This window comes from Haliotis rubra, unplaced genomic scaffold, assembly GCF_003918875.1.
Source record: "Haliotis rubra isolate DU_JTF1 unplaced genomic scaffold, ASM391887v1 Scf222, whole genome shotgun sequence".
Lineage (NCBI taxonomy): Eukaryota > Metazoa > Mollusca > Gastropoda > Lepetellida > Haliotidae > Haliotis > Haliotis rubra.
Genome location: NW_025766248.1, coordinates 252367 through 268514, shown reverse-complemented (window position 1 = coordinate 268514; position 16148 = coordinate 252367). Strand labels below are relative to the sequence as shown.

Sequence of the window (16148 nt, the reverse complement as noted above, 5' to 3'; positions counted from 1 at the left end):
GGGCTTTGTACAGGTGTTATGGACAAAGGGAAAGAACTCTACCGATAATTCATAATATGAAGCCAAACTGGTTTTGTTTCATTTATTTTTTAGCCAAGATAAGGATTTGTGTAAGGATGACGAGCTTGTATTGAATATAAACAACATACAATCTTTGGTCATTCCTTTCAAAGATGGGTGACAATCTTCGACTGGATGGGTGCTGCTGTTTAAAGCAACCATAGCAATACTATTGGTCTATGCTAAGGTATGGGAAGTTACAATCAACTTAGCACCAAGATTCTTTTGTACAATGACACTTGATCTCAAAGACGTCAACATGTTTGTGTCAAACTTCCAGGGCCTCAGTGGGCCTTCTTGTCCTGCCCCATTCTTCAATCATACTATCCCAGTCAATTTCACCTTTGAAAACATATTAAACAAGATTCCTACATCATGTGACAAACTGGTCTTGAACGCCTGTTTAATTATTTCAGTCCAACAAACATCTAATGTTTTGTTTGTTGTGATTTTGTTTGCCGATGTTGCAAGACTTTGTATATATCTATGTATTTAAGAATATACAGATTTTACCTATAGTTATGCCTATTTACGCAGTTTAGACTTACAACTGTATAGTCTCTATATAGTTTATGAGTTAGCTATTTCAGATTGATTTTCAAATGAAATGTAATCAACTCTCATATCCCCTGATCAAAGTGATTATTTCAGCTTCTATAAATTAAGTGACTATATTTCCTAAACAGATTTTATTAGTGAACCTGTATTCCTGTGTTAGCCGTCACTGGATTGGTGGATGTGACCAGGGGACTGGCCGGAGTAGTTCAAGTCGGCAGAGGGTCCGTTATTAATGTTCTGTTCTTTAGGGATAACTTTTGATGGGGATATGTAATGTCATGCAGTAAATAAAATTGTAAATAATCAGTTTGGTGTATCTGAGAGGGCAGTCACCATATGTCAATATATGGTCGGCAGAAGGATGTTGATCGTATATGCTGCTCAACTTATGATTCCTACTCTTGGGTGTGCATAAAATTGTGATCAGTTTATATCACAAGATATTGTATAATTTCCCATAAATACTTTGTTTATGTTTTCAGATTTAACATTTACATATAGATAATAATTGACACCACATTGAAAGTAGACTGCCTGTAAATAAAGAATATGCTTGAAAATTTGATTTGATGAAAAAAATGCAAATTGTCTGAAAACTGTCCGCGAAATGCTGCTGACTCCAGGTCCAAAACAACTATGATAATTGTATCACCATTTAATAAACTTTTCTTCTTGTTTCATATTTGGATGCTATTATACACTGGTGTATACATTTTAGCCAGGTAGTTCATTTTGACAAGTATGCATCACAGATTAGTCCTAGGAAATTTGGTGAGGTGATACTCTTGGCAGAAACCTGGTCCGCTTGCCCACCTGTGATAACTGACCAGGTCATTATGGTGATATCTGGTTTAACTGCAAAAATACTGCTGATTCAGCACACACGCACTATATGTTTGCTTTAGTTCCAGACTATTGATGTGGGGTAAACAGCTTCCTGTTGTGGCAGGGGAGATAATCTGAAGTAAAGCTGATATTCATTCTGCTCATAGCTCACTTGTGGTACAGGGCAGTGTGGTGGCCCTGTGGTTAAAGCAACCGGACATGGGTTCTGTCCCAAAATATTTGGTGTACCCAGCTACAACATTACATTAATATTGCTTACATCAGCATACACTTATGCATACTCTCAGCTATAGTTAGACTCTAGACTCAACATTACTGCTGGCACCAGCTTAAAGCATGTCAGTCATAATGGTGTACAAGTAGTGTGTTATATTCTATATTGCCTATAAACTTTATACAATATTCAAACTGATAAGCTCAGAATTATCAGGACAAGGAAGTGATTCTGTGTCCACCTCAGGAATGGAGTCCATGTTGTGAAGTTTGTGTGAGTGTTGAGGTGAGAATGTTTGTAGCTGCACTTGTAGTTCTTGTAAAGCAGAAACCAGTCTGGTAGCACCATGGAGATATATAGCTATCCTAGTGCTACATCTAGAACCGGATCACGCTGGGATACCTAGAGCTGTGACTGGGACATGGTCTGGTAGCACCATGGACACACCAGGATCATTGTACTGTGATAAAATTTTAAAATAAACGAAATTATCAATTCGATTAGTCTTTAGGGATTAGTCATTTATTAAGTCAGGGGAAAATATGATAGTCCTACGACTATTGATAAGAGCTGTTTACTAATGTCAACAAACGTTTCTCCTACGTTTTGCTGGCTTGTACCCGACAAATTCTATTGCACCAAATTCATGGACAACTACTGGTTTCTTCATTTTCTCCTTGAAGCAGTAGTTTTGTTTTTATTATAATGAACATTTCAATAAAATAAATCTGGCTTTTATAGAAAGACCCAGTGTTGCTGTGGGTGCTGATCTACATTGGGTATGCTGTTTCCACTGTGGCTGTATGTCTCACTGTTCTACATGGATGCTACCAGGTGGTGTGTGGTGTTTTGAGGAAATTAACATATGATGAACAGCTGCAAAAGTGTATTAAGTATTTTGTTGTCATGGGAATAAAATTGTTTCTTTTAAAGCTGTGTTTTTTCTTATTAGACCCTAGTAGTGGAAACTTTGTTTGTTTATTGCAACACTCAGCAATATTTTGTGGTGGTGGTCTATAAATAAATTGAGTCTGGACCAGACAATCCGGTGATCAACAGCATGAGCATAGATCTATGCAATCAGGATGTCAACCAAGTCAGTGGGTCTGACCACCCAGTACTGTGAGTTGCATCTTTCAAGTGTGGCCATGGGTTGCTGGAGACCAATATTCTAACCAGGAATCTTCATGAGTCATTGAGTTGGGGTCAACATGGTCTTTCAGTAATACCAGGATGTTAGAGAACAGTGTGACTTGTCGTTACATGACTTTCATATAATGATGCTTAAGGCATAAATCCACATCACAAATGAAAATGATTTACCTTGTAACCTAAGGAAGGTTTGACCATGATATAAAGTAAGTGAAGCGGACATAAAATATTCCTGAGTGTGTGGAGAGGAAGGAGTCACCGGAAATGGGTTCTACACATTGTACCCATGTGGGGAATCGAACCCGGGTAGATCCTGTGACGAGCGCTTCAACCACTAGGCTACCTCACCGCAGTTAAAATACTGAAGAAAGAGGATCATGAATCTTTGGACGATACCTTTTTTATGAAATGTGTATTCACTCTTCACTTCACAAAATGAATGATGAATGAATCAATAAATGAATCAATGAGTCACCCAAACAATATCCAGGATCCCTAAATGTGTTTGTTGTTTAACGCCGCACTCAGCAATATTCCAGCTATTATGGCAGTGGTCCGTAAATAATCAGGACCAAACATTCCAGTGATCAACACCATGAGCTTCGATCTAGCCAGTTGGGATACGATGACATTGTGATTGTGTCAACCAAGTCAGCAAGCCTCTTACAAGCATGGGCTGCTGAAGACCAATTCCAACCCAGCTTGACGGGTCCCTAAATGCGTTTGTTCAGTGCAGTTATCCTAATCCCTTAACACAATGTCTCCATCTCCAGTATCTGTACAAGAGGCTGAGAATGAATTCCAGACTACAGTTAGACTATTCAAACGGACATTACAACAAAGCTACAATTCCTTACATTTTAACCTGAACAGGTTCCGAAAGTACTTTTCAGGTGATGGATGAATTCCTTGTGTTTGGTCTCCCATGTCTGGTTCAGGCTCGAATATTTATTGATCACATTGCTATCACTATGATTGCTTGAATATAGCTGAGTGCGGCATTTCACAAACACACGTATACAGTCAGACCTCGTTAATACGAACACTTTGGTTTTTTAAAAAAAACGTTCGGATAGTGAAACGTTCGTACTGCTGAAACCACAGTATATGCACCGAGTTACTTCCCCTTTGATATCTTTCCTTACTATCGAGACTCTGAGGTCATAGATGAAGCCTATGTTTATGAAGGAAATTATAATCCTACTGTTGATAAATATGAAGTTTATTTTATAATGTTATTCAAAAACTATGGCGATTTTTTCCATTTGTGACATGTCATAACATGCCAGTGCCTTTTTCTTTTATATTTTCATTTTTACGTCATCAGAAAATTATTATAAAAAGATTTCTTAAATAATATGTATGGTTGCCTATTTCCCGATATCAGTGGCTTTCCGCTCGGTAACATGACATAACAACGGAAAATACCTCCGTTTTCGAAGCGTCGTATGAATGACGTAATGTATATGCATTATCCTTTGAAACTATCGCACAGGAATTTACCAGTTTGATCAGTAATTATACCCCCACTCGATATGTGTTTGTGAGAGAATATAGGCTGACGGCATGAACAACTATGTAAACCCTTAAGGGTACCATGACGCTCTGTGCCATGCTCCCCAACACTGTCAGTCGGCTGTGAAGACTTGTAAGATGGACTGGAGAACGACCAACGAGAGGGTTGGTTTAACGCACCTTTGGATATTACACCACAACGTGTCAGCTTTAAGTGAGTGAGTTTTGTTCACTCAGTAATAATCCTGTTATATGGAGGCGGTCTGTGAACAAATCGAGTCTGGACCAGACAATCCAGTGACACGTAGAACATCTCGAAACAATGTATGTCTTAGACGATTATCGCTTGGATGAGAGGCGGGTACTATGATACTATCACAGGATTCTGGAACGCCTAAGGAACGATGTGGTTATCGTAAACGTAGAAGTCGTAAACGAGAAGTCAAGATCATTTAATAGCTGAACGCTTGGATTAAAAACATGCGTGCCATTTAAGCTCCAGACAATCCAGTGATCAACAGCATGAGCATCAATCTGCGCAATTGGGAACCGATGACATGTGTCAACCAAGCCAGCGAGCCTGACCACCCGATCCCGTAAGTCGCCTCTTACGACAAGCATGGGTTACTGAAGGTTCATTCTAACCCGGACCTTCACGGGTCCTCACATTGATGAACATAACCATCTCCCATTACTGGGACGGCGGGGTAGCCCAGTGGTTAAAGCATTCGCTGATCACGCCGAATACCCGGGTTTTATTACCAACGTAGGCTAAAAGCGGCGTAGAACCATACTCACTCACTCACTCACTCTCCCATTACCCCGAGCGTGTTGAAAGATAAGGAAGACAAAAAATGTTATTGCTCTTTTGAGGTTGATTTTGTGCTATGTGTGTAGCTTCGTGGATATACATTTCCTGTTACGCGTTAAGAGCGATAATACTCTGACACATTCCGTATCTATGGTCTTTCGGTAACAAACCCAATAGTGTTTCTGAAGCTGAAAGATTGGGTATTTATCAACAATCAGACATTGAACAACACAGGAATTGTTATAATATCATTCCATACCTCCGAAATGACCGTGAATCTATGCCGATAACAGGTGCGCGGTGGGCGTGACGCTCATATTGCATGGAACAAATAACGACCAGGCTTCGATGTTGAAGCACAGATACCTTTGGACACTACCGGCGTTGAGGCGTGAAAGCTAATCACGCATTTAACCTATCCTACATGAACAGTCTGAGTTTGTGTCATTCTGGTTTCTGTGGACATAATGTCCAGATCTCACCCTCATGGCTTTTTCAAGACTGGCTTTGACCGCAGGAACATTTAATACCTCCTCTGACCTTGGGACATCTGACACTTTGTCTGACCAATGAGATATTTGATATCTGTCTAGCCCCTGAGTCATTTTGATACATCGTCTGACCACTGGGACAGTTGGTACCCGTGTGACCGTTTGGACATTTCATACCTCGTCTGACACTGGAAAATTTCATACCTCACCTAAACCCTGAGACATTTCGCCTGACCAATGAGCTATTTGACACCCTGTCTGGCTCCAGAGACATTTCAAACCTGACCGCTGAGACATCCGACGCCGTTGGGAGAGCAAGTGATATTGGCCGATACTCCATTCCATCAGGAAAAACAAAGTTACTTACAAGAAGATATTCACCTGTCTGTGGCGGTACAGCATCTATATCAGAAATGAACGGGTTCAAAACAACCCCTCACACAACACACACACAGTGACACACGCAGACACTACAACCCTTCAACTATGTCTGAACACAAGACTGTACGTTGGAAGGGATTACCAGCCTACAAGGTAAGCCACCCACTTATATATATTTAAAAAATCGAGCCATAAATGAACACATTACGGTGTATCCTTATCGAAATAACCTTTCTAAAGAACCTATCGTAATGACACAGGGTTTCTAAACACTATACTTCCTTTCTCAACTGCATTCTAAATCTTCATAAGGATATTAAATATAATTTCCCTGACGGTAAGGACCAGGAAGTCAACTCCACCTTTAAGACAGAATAGAGGGCTAAGGTTACATATGGTTGAGGAAAGAATATCGGTTATGCAAATGTAACCGAGTCGGAAGTCAAGACTGACATAAAGAGTACGAGTGAGTGAGTGTGTATGGTTTTACGCCGCTTTTAGCAATATACCAGCAATATCACTGCGGAGGACACCAGAAATGGGATCCACTCATAGTACTCATGTGGGGAATCGAACCCAGGTCTTAAGCGGACGCTTCACCATTAGGCTACCCCACCGCCCCTATAGAGTAGGAACGTTTCCACCAGGGATACAAAAGAAACAAAACACGAATACAGCTGACTTGGGATTGGAACCACGACTGGCCATTTGCGTCGCCTAAAACCACTTAGCCACCCATGCTCCCATTCAGATAATGTAAATGGTTTCAACAATGTAACCGGCTTGACTTGACTTATGCCTCTTGATTTCTCGGGGACCAAAGGTCCGCAACAACACCCCTCCAACGGACGCGGTTCTAGGTTGCTACAATCTTTCAAAGTTAACCACCGATGGAAATTACCAAAAACAACTAGGTAGCAGTTACACACAGATAACTGATTCCATTGTGAGTTTCATGTGGACATTATATTTCAGACAAAGCACAAGCCTCGGTTCAAGAAGCTGTGCCGGTTCATCGTCCTGTTGTTTCGAACATGGCGCATACACTCGCACAAGTAAGTGTTGCAAGCTTGCCCAGAACCGTGACGAGTTATCAGCTGAAGCATCACAGATTTACGTATAGCCAGACGGCCAGATCGAAACCTCACGCGAGGTGATTGTATCTGTGTTTGGGATAACCGAATCATGACCGATTGTTTACAATACATAAGACCCTCTACTGTGGCATAACGAGGTTTCTAATCAGTCTGATTAACGTTCCGTGTGTAAGGAATGATACAATCTAACTGGGTTAGTATATATCCGTCTGTACAGTTTAATTAAACTGGGTTAGTATTACTGCTTCGGGGTCCCGATCCACAAAACGCTCGTAGCGCTACGACATTCGTAAGCCTGTGATAAACAATAGAGTTACGACAGGTCGTAACGTTACGAACACTTTGTGGATTGGGACCCTGTACAGTTAAATTAAACTGGGGCTATCAAGTAAATAAGTGAGTGAGTGAGTGAGTGAGTGGGTTTTACGCCGCTATTAGCAATATTCCAGCAATATCACGACACATTGTACCCGTGTCTTCATAGTGACGAGCGAACGCTTTTACCACTAGGCCACCCCACCGCACCATCAAATAAATAAGACCACCAGGGTCCCGTTCCTCAAAATGATCGTAGCGCTACGATGATCGTTGGCTACGATCGTAACTCCCATACTTTAACATAGACTTACGACTGTCGTAGCGCTACAATCGCCTTGAGGAACGGGGCCCAGTTCTAATACGTTATCACCTAGGACAATGTTTTGTTATCATATCTTCCATATAGGGCCAAGTGATATTTACATATATAAAATTCTACAAATGCGGGTGAAGCGTTTTGGAAAAGGGTGTTACACATATATATGTTGAGCAAATTCGGGGAAGCGGGGAGACTACCAGCTTTGTGAAAAACGGTGAGTCGGACTGAGTGGACCCAAGATACAGAAAACAACTGAACAGTATTCGGAGAATATTCAGCCCCAAAGTATTATTGTTGTTGTTATTTTTGCTTATGTATGGTTTGTCAAAGGATTTGTTATGTTTTTTATGTTAACATGATTGGTATTCCTAAAGGGGGTATACGAGCCATTGCACCCAGCCCCAACTCTCGGCGTGCGTGCGTGCGTGTGTGTGTGTGCGTGTGTGTTGGTTGGTTGGTTGGTTGGTTGACGTCGTCCTCAGCAATATTTATAAACCATATGATCAGGCAGTCCAGTGATGGACATCATGAGCATTGACGGACGCACTTCGGGATACCATAGCATGAATGAACCAAGTCAGCTGAACCTTATGAGCGACTTCGTAGATCATATTCAATCATTGGATTGTCTGGTCCAGACTCGAGTGAGTTTAGTTTTACGCCGCACGCAGCAATATTCCATCTCGATTATCTACAGACTGTCGTCATAGAGACGGAATATTGCTGAGTGCGGCGGCAAACAACACACAAAGCATGATGATTCGCAAATGCAGGGATAGGATCGTGTTTATAGGTGTATGGTACATTATTGCTCAACTACCTCTTCATAATGGATGGCGACAGTACGAGGATCGAAACGGAAAACTGCCACGGGTAGTGCCACAATTATAACCAGATGGCTAAAGTGATAATGATATTTAGATAATGTGTAGCAATGATATATCGTGGGATAAGTGCAGAAACGTGAAAAAGAAAGATAAGCAGTTGTGTATCTCCATGTCGCAGATAAAATTCTCGACAGCACGCCTCCAGACAGCTTCCCGCACACGCCCTTAGTGAAGCGCCACTACAATATTCATATAGCGGATGCCATGTTAACCTGCCACCACAACAAAACGAGGCTTTAATGAAATGTAACGAGAGTCATCATCCCCTGGTCTCCGACAAATCCGAAACAACATATTACCTGATTGTTGCAGCCCATTAAGAGTGCTCTGTCCAACTTGATGAGAGTATTCCTATCTAATCTGGCTGTCCAAGTACAACAGTAGCCATGGAGCTACCAAAACAATACCTGAGATTCGGAACTTTGTGTCAGGGGCTCCTTTCACGAAGCAACTATGGTTAGCCTTAACTCCCATTCTTTAACAATGCACTAAGGTTACCTTCGTGACTTACGATCACCTTAGTGCTTTGTGAAAGGAGGCACTGGGTGCCGTTGTACAAAGCGATCGTAGCGCTAAGGTGACCATGACTCCCATACCTTAACATAGACTTTAGGTAGTCTTAGTGCTAAAGTTGTTTTGTACAACAGCACCCAGGGCCTAGATCTCCGATGCTCTCTTAGCGCTAAGATAGTCGTAAGTTAATGTTAATGTATGTCACTTATGTCTATCTTAGCGCTAACAATATTCCAGAAATGTAAAATGGGCATCACATATTTTACCCGAGCGGGGAATCGAACCCACGCCTACGGCGTGACGAGCTAACGCTTTAACCACAAGGCTATCCCACTGCCCCATTGTGAGGTGAGCAGATATGGGTTTGAACGACACATTCAAGTGTTCTCAAGAGCACTTGATGCAGCCACCTCAAGACCTGAATACATGACACTTTTATGGATAACAACTTCTTTTTATTCTTTACACGACGTTTCAGAGCTAATTCGTGCTCCTTCATCAGGTGAATACTGAGTCAGTACAAAGAGTGAATATGTACTCGCTCTGTATTCACCTGATGAAGGAGCAAGAATTAGCTCTGAAACGTCGTGCAAAGAATAAAAAGAAGTTGTTATCCATAAAAGTGTTCGTCCAACTTCTAAATACCTTTGGAGAGCGGAAGGTCGCGGGTTCGATCCCCGACCGCGTCATACCAAAAGACGTTAAAATATGGTACTTGTTGGTCCCTGCCTGGCACTCGGCATTAATGGGTACGGCATTAATGGGTACAAGGACTGGTCGGCTCGGAGTCAGTATAATGTGTCTGAGTGGGGTATTCATGCTTCACTGCGGCATGGTATCTCAGTGGGCTAGCACTATAAAACCAGCTTCAGTCTGGGCTAGTACAAGCAGCCGCACATACACATACACACGCATGCACGTCGTCATATTATGAGCGAAATATTCTCAAGCATGACGATAAACCCCATTTCACCTCACCTCACCTCTAAATGCCTTTCAAAAACCTCAAGACCCTTGTTTATTAAGGCTCGATAGTACAGTTGTAAACTGTAGCACTTCCAAGTAGATATTTATGCCGGTTTGATGCTTTGGTACCCATATTATGTCACTTTCAATGTTAAGCGACTTGCTCTAACTACAACCCTTTTCAAACATGCTTAAACACTTTGAAAAAAAATCAATTATTATAATAGCGCTTGTGAGATAACAAGATAACAGAAACAAATTAACACAATCATTCATTTTTCAGAGTGAAGGAGGTGTTGAACTTTTATCAGACGTTGAATCTTATAGCGGACTCTTCAGTAAACAAGAACCTTCTGTTTGACATCACAGAGTACAGGTCAACGAAAGAGGTAAATATTATTCACACAATGAGTTCGGCTGGGAGAGGAAGGGCATCTGGGGGAGATATCATCCCTGGTATGCATTACACAGGTTCAACTTTATATGTTCCAAGTTTATCTGGACCAGATCTCATTAAAATTATATCTTTTGCTCTGATATATATATTTCTGTGTGAAGATCTGCGGACTCACCGACAGGTAGAATAAAGTCTGTGAGCGTAACATGTCAACCAGGTTATCTTAATTTCTGTATATCGGAAACGAAATACAACAACGTCTGAATACAGATGTATATCTGTGTATATTACATGTTTACAACCTGGCCTGTGGATTACAAAGGTGGGCTAAGAATTTGTTTGGGCTACATCCTAAAGCCTGTGGATGGGCAAAGGTGGGCTAAGGTGGGCAAAGGTGGGCTAAGGTGGGCAAAGGTGGGCTAAGGTGGGCAAAGGTGGTAAGGTGGGCAAAGGTGGGCTAAGGTGGGCAAAGGTGTAGCCTAGTGGTTAAAGTGTTCACTCGTCACGCCGAAAACCCGTATTCGATTCCGCACATAGGTACAATGTGTGAAGTCCGTTTATGGTGAAGCCCATTTCTGATGTCCCCACCGTGATATTGCTGGAATATGGCTAAAGGCGACTTACACACTTTACTCACTCACTGTGATTTAGGGCGCCATGAAATCAACATATGAACTGGAGAACACACGCACATAATCGTTTGTGTTCTTTGTGGATTTCCATTCGTTGTTTACGTATGTCCGAATCTGGTCAAGGAATGAAGCTGGATCGTTTCAGAAAGCTGACATCATTGGTCCAGGAACTCAAACATTCATTGAGCTTGTGCGGTCAAGGTTCGCTCAGGTGTTTTACTGGCGCGACCCACTTTGAATCTGTTCTGAAATTTGATAGCAGAGGTGTATAGTTTAGAATCGAAGAGTTGGTTTTAACGAGACTGATCTGGACTCCTGGTCGCAAGGTATCTGTGACGCTGCTGTCGAGAGGACTAGCCTACTTTCGGGCCAGAGTCACAACTGTCAGAACACCTTGCATGGGATTTTACAAGCTGAATGGATCTATGTGATCTAAGCTGGATAGGTGCACAAGAGCCAACAGCTTGTATAGCGTTCTAGAGACCGCTGGTGATAAACGTAAACAGTTCACAACCAGCTACCAACATATACTACTCACCGGAAGTAAGACAAATGTCGAAGCTTTCAAGTTAATATACATGTGGTTAATCGAACCCGCGTCTTTGGCGTGACGGGCGAACGCTTTAACCACTAGGCTAACCCCACTGTCCCGTAAAACGTAAAGCGGATCGGGGGGTCAAAATGTCTCCTGAGTTGCTGGATGTTGACATGAAACCTGCATGGGTGACTGTAATTGTACTCAATCGCTGTTCGCGCTGTCGACCTTTGTTTGGTCCAGTCTCGATTCATAATGATGATGATGATGATGATGATGATGATTACGACGACGATCCATCTGAATCGTACAAGTAAAAGTCGATTAATGGATCACTCACGAGTATGGCCTTATCTTGATATCGACCTGGGACCCGTTTCCACAAAATGATCGTAAGCGTTGAGGCGATCGTAGCTGGCATTCTTGAGCACAGATTTAGGACTGTGGTAGCGCTTCGATCGCTTTGTAGAACGGGCCCCGCTGCAGGACATCCCAGCTAATGCGCCTATGGTTTTATTCATGTTACAAATTAGCTCCCAGAGCTTGTTCACTGGCTTAAGGTTCGGTATGCTAGTGGAAAGAACGAGGGTAGTTTGGTGTTTAGGTGTGCTACTATGTCATCGTTATCGTCATGTAATACTTCTCAAGTGTCAGGTGATAAATCACCGCAGGGTAATTACTTCTATATCTTCATATTACAGGCGAAAACATCCTCGGAGGTGAAGCGCATATTGCAGAAGCGGGTCGGGGAGAGGACGACTGACGAGCTGCACTTTGTAGGTTCATGGCACCGTTCTCGTCTTGAACACTGTTCCCCATCACGAGATAACACTGTATTACCTGGGAGATGTGTGTGTATGTGCGTGTGTGTGCGTGTGCGTGTGTGTGTCGTGTGTGTCGGTGTGGGAAGGGTGGGAGAGCTGGGTTGACAAATGAGGGTGGTGATTATCTACTACTACTTAGCGTGTTGAAAGATAAGGTGAGCGAGTGAGTATGGTTTTACACCGCTTTTACCAATATTCCAGCAATATCACGGTGGGAGACACCAGATATCGGCTTCACACATTGTACAAATGTGGGGAATCGAATCCGGGTCATCAGCGTGACGGGCGAACGCTCTAACCACTAGGCTACCTCACCGCCCCTTCAGATTAGAATGATGGCAGTTAATGTAATGGTAATTGTGATGTGGTGAGTGGTTATTGTTGATTGTCGGGGGTTGGTAGCGATGGGCGACTGATGACTGGCCCTGGGTAAGGTGGTGGTATTGGCGATGATGGTGAATGGTTGGCGATAAATGGGATACCTTGTGACGTGTGTACAGGCGTAAGTGATAGGGGTGGGGAAGGGTGAATAATGATGGTGGATACAATACATGATATATGGATGATACTGAATGGGTGAGGGTGGTAATGGGGGGTAATGTAGTGGATCACCAGGTCCCACCAGTAGTAGTGGAAAGGTTACTGCCCCCTCTCATATACCGCATGTTAACTGACAAGGCATTTACACACCTATGTCACACAATCGACTCCACATTATTTTATCGAAATATTTGCCACGTCTGAAAGGCCTATTGTGCTTCTTCAATAATAACTGTTTGAACCATTGCCTAGAGGCACAGTAAGGAACACACAGATCTAGCCTAATTGCAAATACACAAGAATGCCAGATTATTATTTTTTGAGAAAAATGAACCATATTTAAGTTTGTGGAGGTTGAGAACTTATTTCGAGAACTTTTCAAAACTCGACAAATGTTCCTTGTCAAATCAAGTTTTGTATGACTGATAAGGATATATAATTTCAGGTGGAGATCGCCCTCAGGAAGTACAAGTCTCTAGCAGAGTACCCGGTCCGCATGCAGAGGGGCATCGCCTGTAGGGCGTGGTTTCAGAGGTAGGTCTGTACCATACCACCAGCGGAGGGGCATCGCCTATAGGGCGTGGTATCAGAGGTAGGTCTGTACCATACCACCAGCAGAGGGGCGTCGCCTGTAGGGCGTGGTATCAGAGGTAGGTCTGTAGCATACCACCAGCAGAGGGGCGTCGCCTGTACGGCGTGGTATCAGAGGGAGGTCTGTACCATACCACCAGCAGAGGGGCATCGTATCAGAGGTAGGGAGGTACCATACCACCAGCAGAGGGGCGTGGTATCAGAGGTAGGTCTGTACCATCCCACCAGCAGAGGGGCGTCACCTGTAGGGCATGGTATCAGAAGGAGGTCTGTACCACCCCACCAGCAGAGGGGCGTCACTTGTAGGGCGTGGTATCAGAGGTAGGTCTGTAGCATACCACCCGCAGAGGGGCGTCACGTGTAGGGGGTGCTTTCAGGGGTAGGTTTGTAGCATACCACCAGCAGAGGGGCGTCGCCTGTAGGGCGTCGTATCACAGGTAGTTCTGTCGTCAATGTTCCCGTCAACAGTATCTACTGCACAACATGCCTAATTTAAAAAAAACTAATCTGTATGTGAAACGATTGCCAACACGGTCTTGTTGTGTGCATGCATGCTTTGGTAAGAACACCCCTTTGTTGATTACGGTTTGGGGGGCATGGGCACTTGTAGAACAGTCATCTATTCACCGCCATTCGCCGTGCAGGGTTGCGTCCGTAGTCACGCCAAAAACCTATAATCGTTCGCATCGATCATTTTTCAAGATTTGTCAGTTTACTCGGGCTTTCTCTTCGGGCTTTCCTCCCACATGAAGCAGACCCACAGTGATATAACTGTTCACAGCGGCATTATACTCAACTCAACTCACTTGCTCACTAATTACAGTAAATCTAGCTTTCATTGTAAAATCTGTCAACTCTAGAATCCCTTTCCACTGAGAACTACCCGTGAAGGTCCGGGTTAGAATATTGATCTTCAGTAACCCATGCTTGTCGTAAGAGGCGACTAACCGGATCGGGTGGTCAGACTCGCTGACTTGGTTGACACGTCATCGGTCCCAGTTGCGCAGATCGATGCTTATGCTGTTGATCACTGGATTGTCTGGTCCAGACTCGATTATTTACAGACCGCCGCCATATAGCTGGAATATTACTGAGTTCAGCGTAAACCTAAACTCACTCACTCCACTGGGAACCCCCACAGAAGAAGTATGCTGTTGTTCCACCTTTGACAGGAGGCAACTCTTTACGCTTATTAAATAGACAATCAATTTTTACTTTTTACAATATACCCCAACCATGTGAACTTTACAGGGATGCACAACATTAATTTACCAAATCCATTTGTGAACGATCTACATCGCACACTTGTGACTGTCTCGACAGTGCATCACATCGAAGTCTTGCTATTTCGTGGTTTAATAGACTGCGGTCTTAAGCGCCTAAACAGTTCCTCGTGATAAAACAAAATAGCCGAGGAATCAATAATCAACCTGGGGTCTGCGGGAGTATTTTCTAACCAAATATGTAAATATCTGCGTGGAACGATGCCCCGAAATGACTTCGTGGTCAATACAGAATACGGACTTTCGTTTGATACGAGTTTAATAAAGAATGATATCCTTCGTTGCATCTGGAATGGCGGGACAGTCCTTCTCGCACTTCACACCAATTGGAACTGCATAACAGTATGCGGGAATGGATTCGGGCGACATATTCTGTCTCGGATCACGCAGCTAACGGGGTTATTGAACATGCTGCCTGTCAGCAGCGTTATTGGGTTTCTGCCCAACGTCGTGCGCTTCGGGAACAACCACATCGCGGTCCCTTCTGGGGCTTAGGGGGCCTCGCAGACTTACTGCCTTTTCATGGCGGTCGTAAACCGTAGGAAACTCCCCTTAAACGGTCTTAGTAGCGATTTGGGGGATTTCAGAGTGGTAGTTGTTTCGCTGTTACTGCCGGAAATGTCTTAATGAATATCTGATTAAAACTAATTCGTTCCACGGTGGAAGGGTTCAGTATGTGATGTGAATTTATCGGATAAATCAACTGTCTGTCTTTCTAGTATAAATGACTCACGAAACTTATATAGCTTATAGTTATGACGACCTTTTTAAACAGACAGCAATAACACGTTTATATTTTAAGAGGTGTAACAGGAAGATGCCATGATTATATGTGTCATGGAAGGAATATATTATCCATTTTAACGCCACCGTCCTACCGCGACACTCGACATCCTCCTTAGCTTCATGTCAGCTCCTCCGCTGACAACAGCTACAACCGCTGCACCTGTATGGTGATCAACAGCATGAGCATCGATCTGCGCAATTGGGAACCGATGACACATGTCAACCAAGTCAGCGAGCCTGACCGCCCGATCCCGTTAGTTGCCTCTTACGACAAGCATGGGTTACTGAAGGCACATTCTTACCCGGGCCTTCACGGGTCACACGGCTTGGTATATCGGTAGAGTGAGATAGCGTCTCTTGGTACCAAATCCCAACACGTCATTGTAAGGACAAGGAGCATAGTCGCAAAATCTGGTACCAAAGTCCAACACG

The 16148-nt window shown here is 43.2% G+C and overlaps 1 protein-coding gene across 1 annotated transcript in view; it reads left to right on the top strand.

Annotated features, from left to right (window-relative positions):
* The first annotated feature begins 6133 nt into the window (after positions 1–6133).
* Positions 6134–16148, top strand: part of LOC124277515 (cyclic nucleotide-binding domain-containing protein 2-like) — a 37539-nt gene continuing 27524 nt past the window's right edge. Inside the window, exons 1-5 of the mRNA XM_046713225.1 lie at positions 6134–6181; positions 7004–7083; positions 10412–10517; positions 12394–12468; positions 13502–13590. Coding sequence (XP_046569181.1) covers positions 6134–6181; positions 7004–7083; positions 10412–10517; positions 12394–12468; positions 13502–13590 — 398 coding nt within the window. The remainder of the gene's footprint in view (positions 6182–7003; positions 7084–10411; positions 10518–12393; positions 12469–13501; positions 13591–16148) is intronic.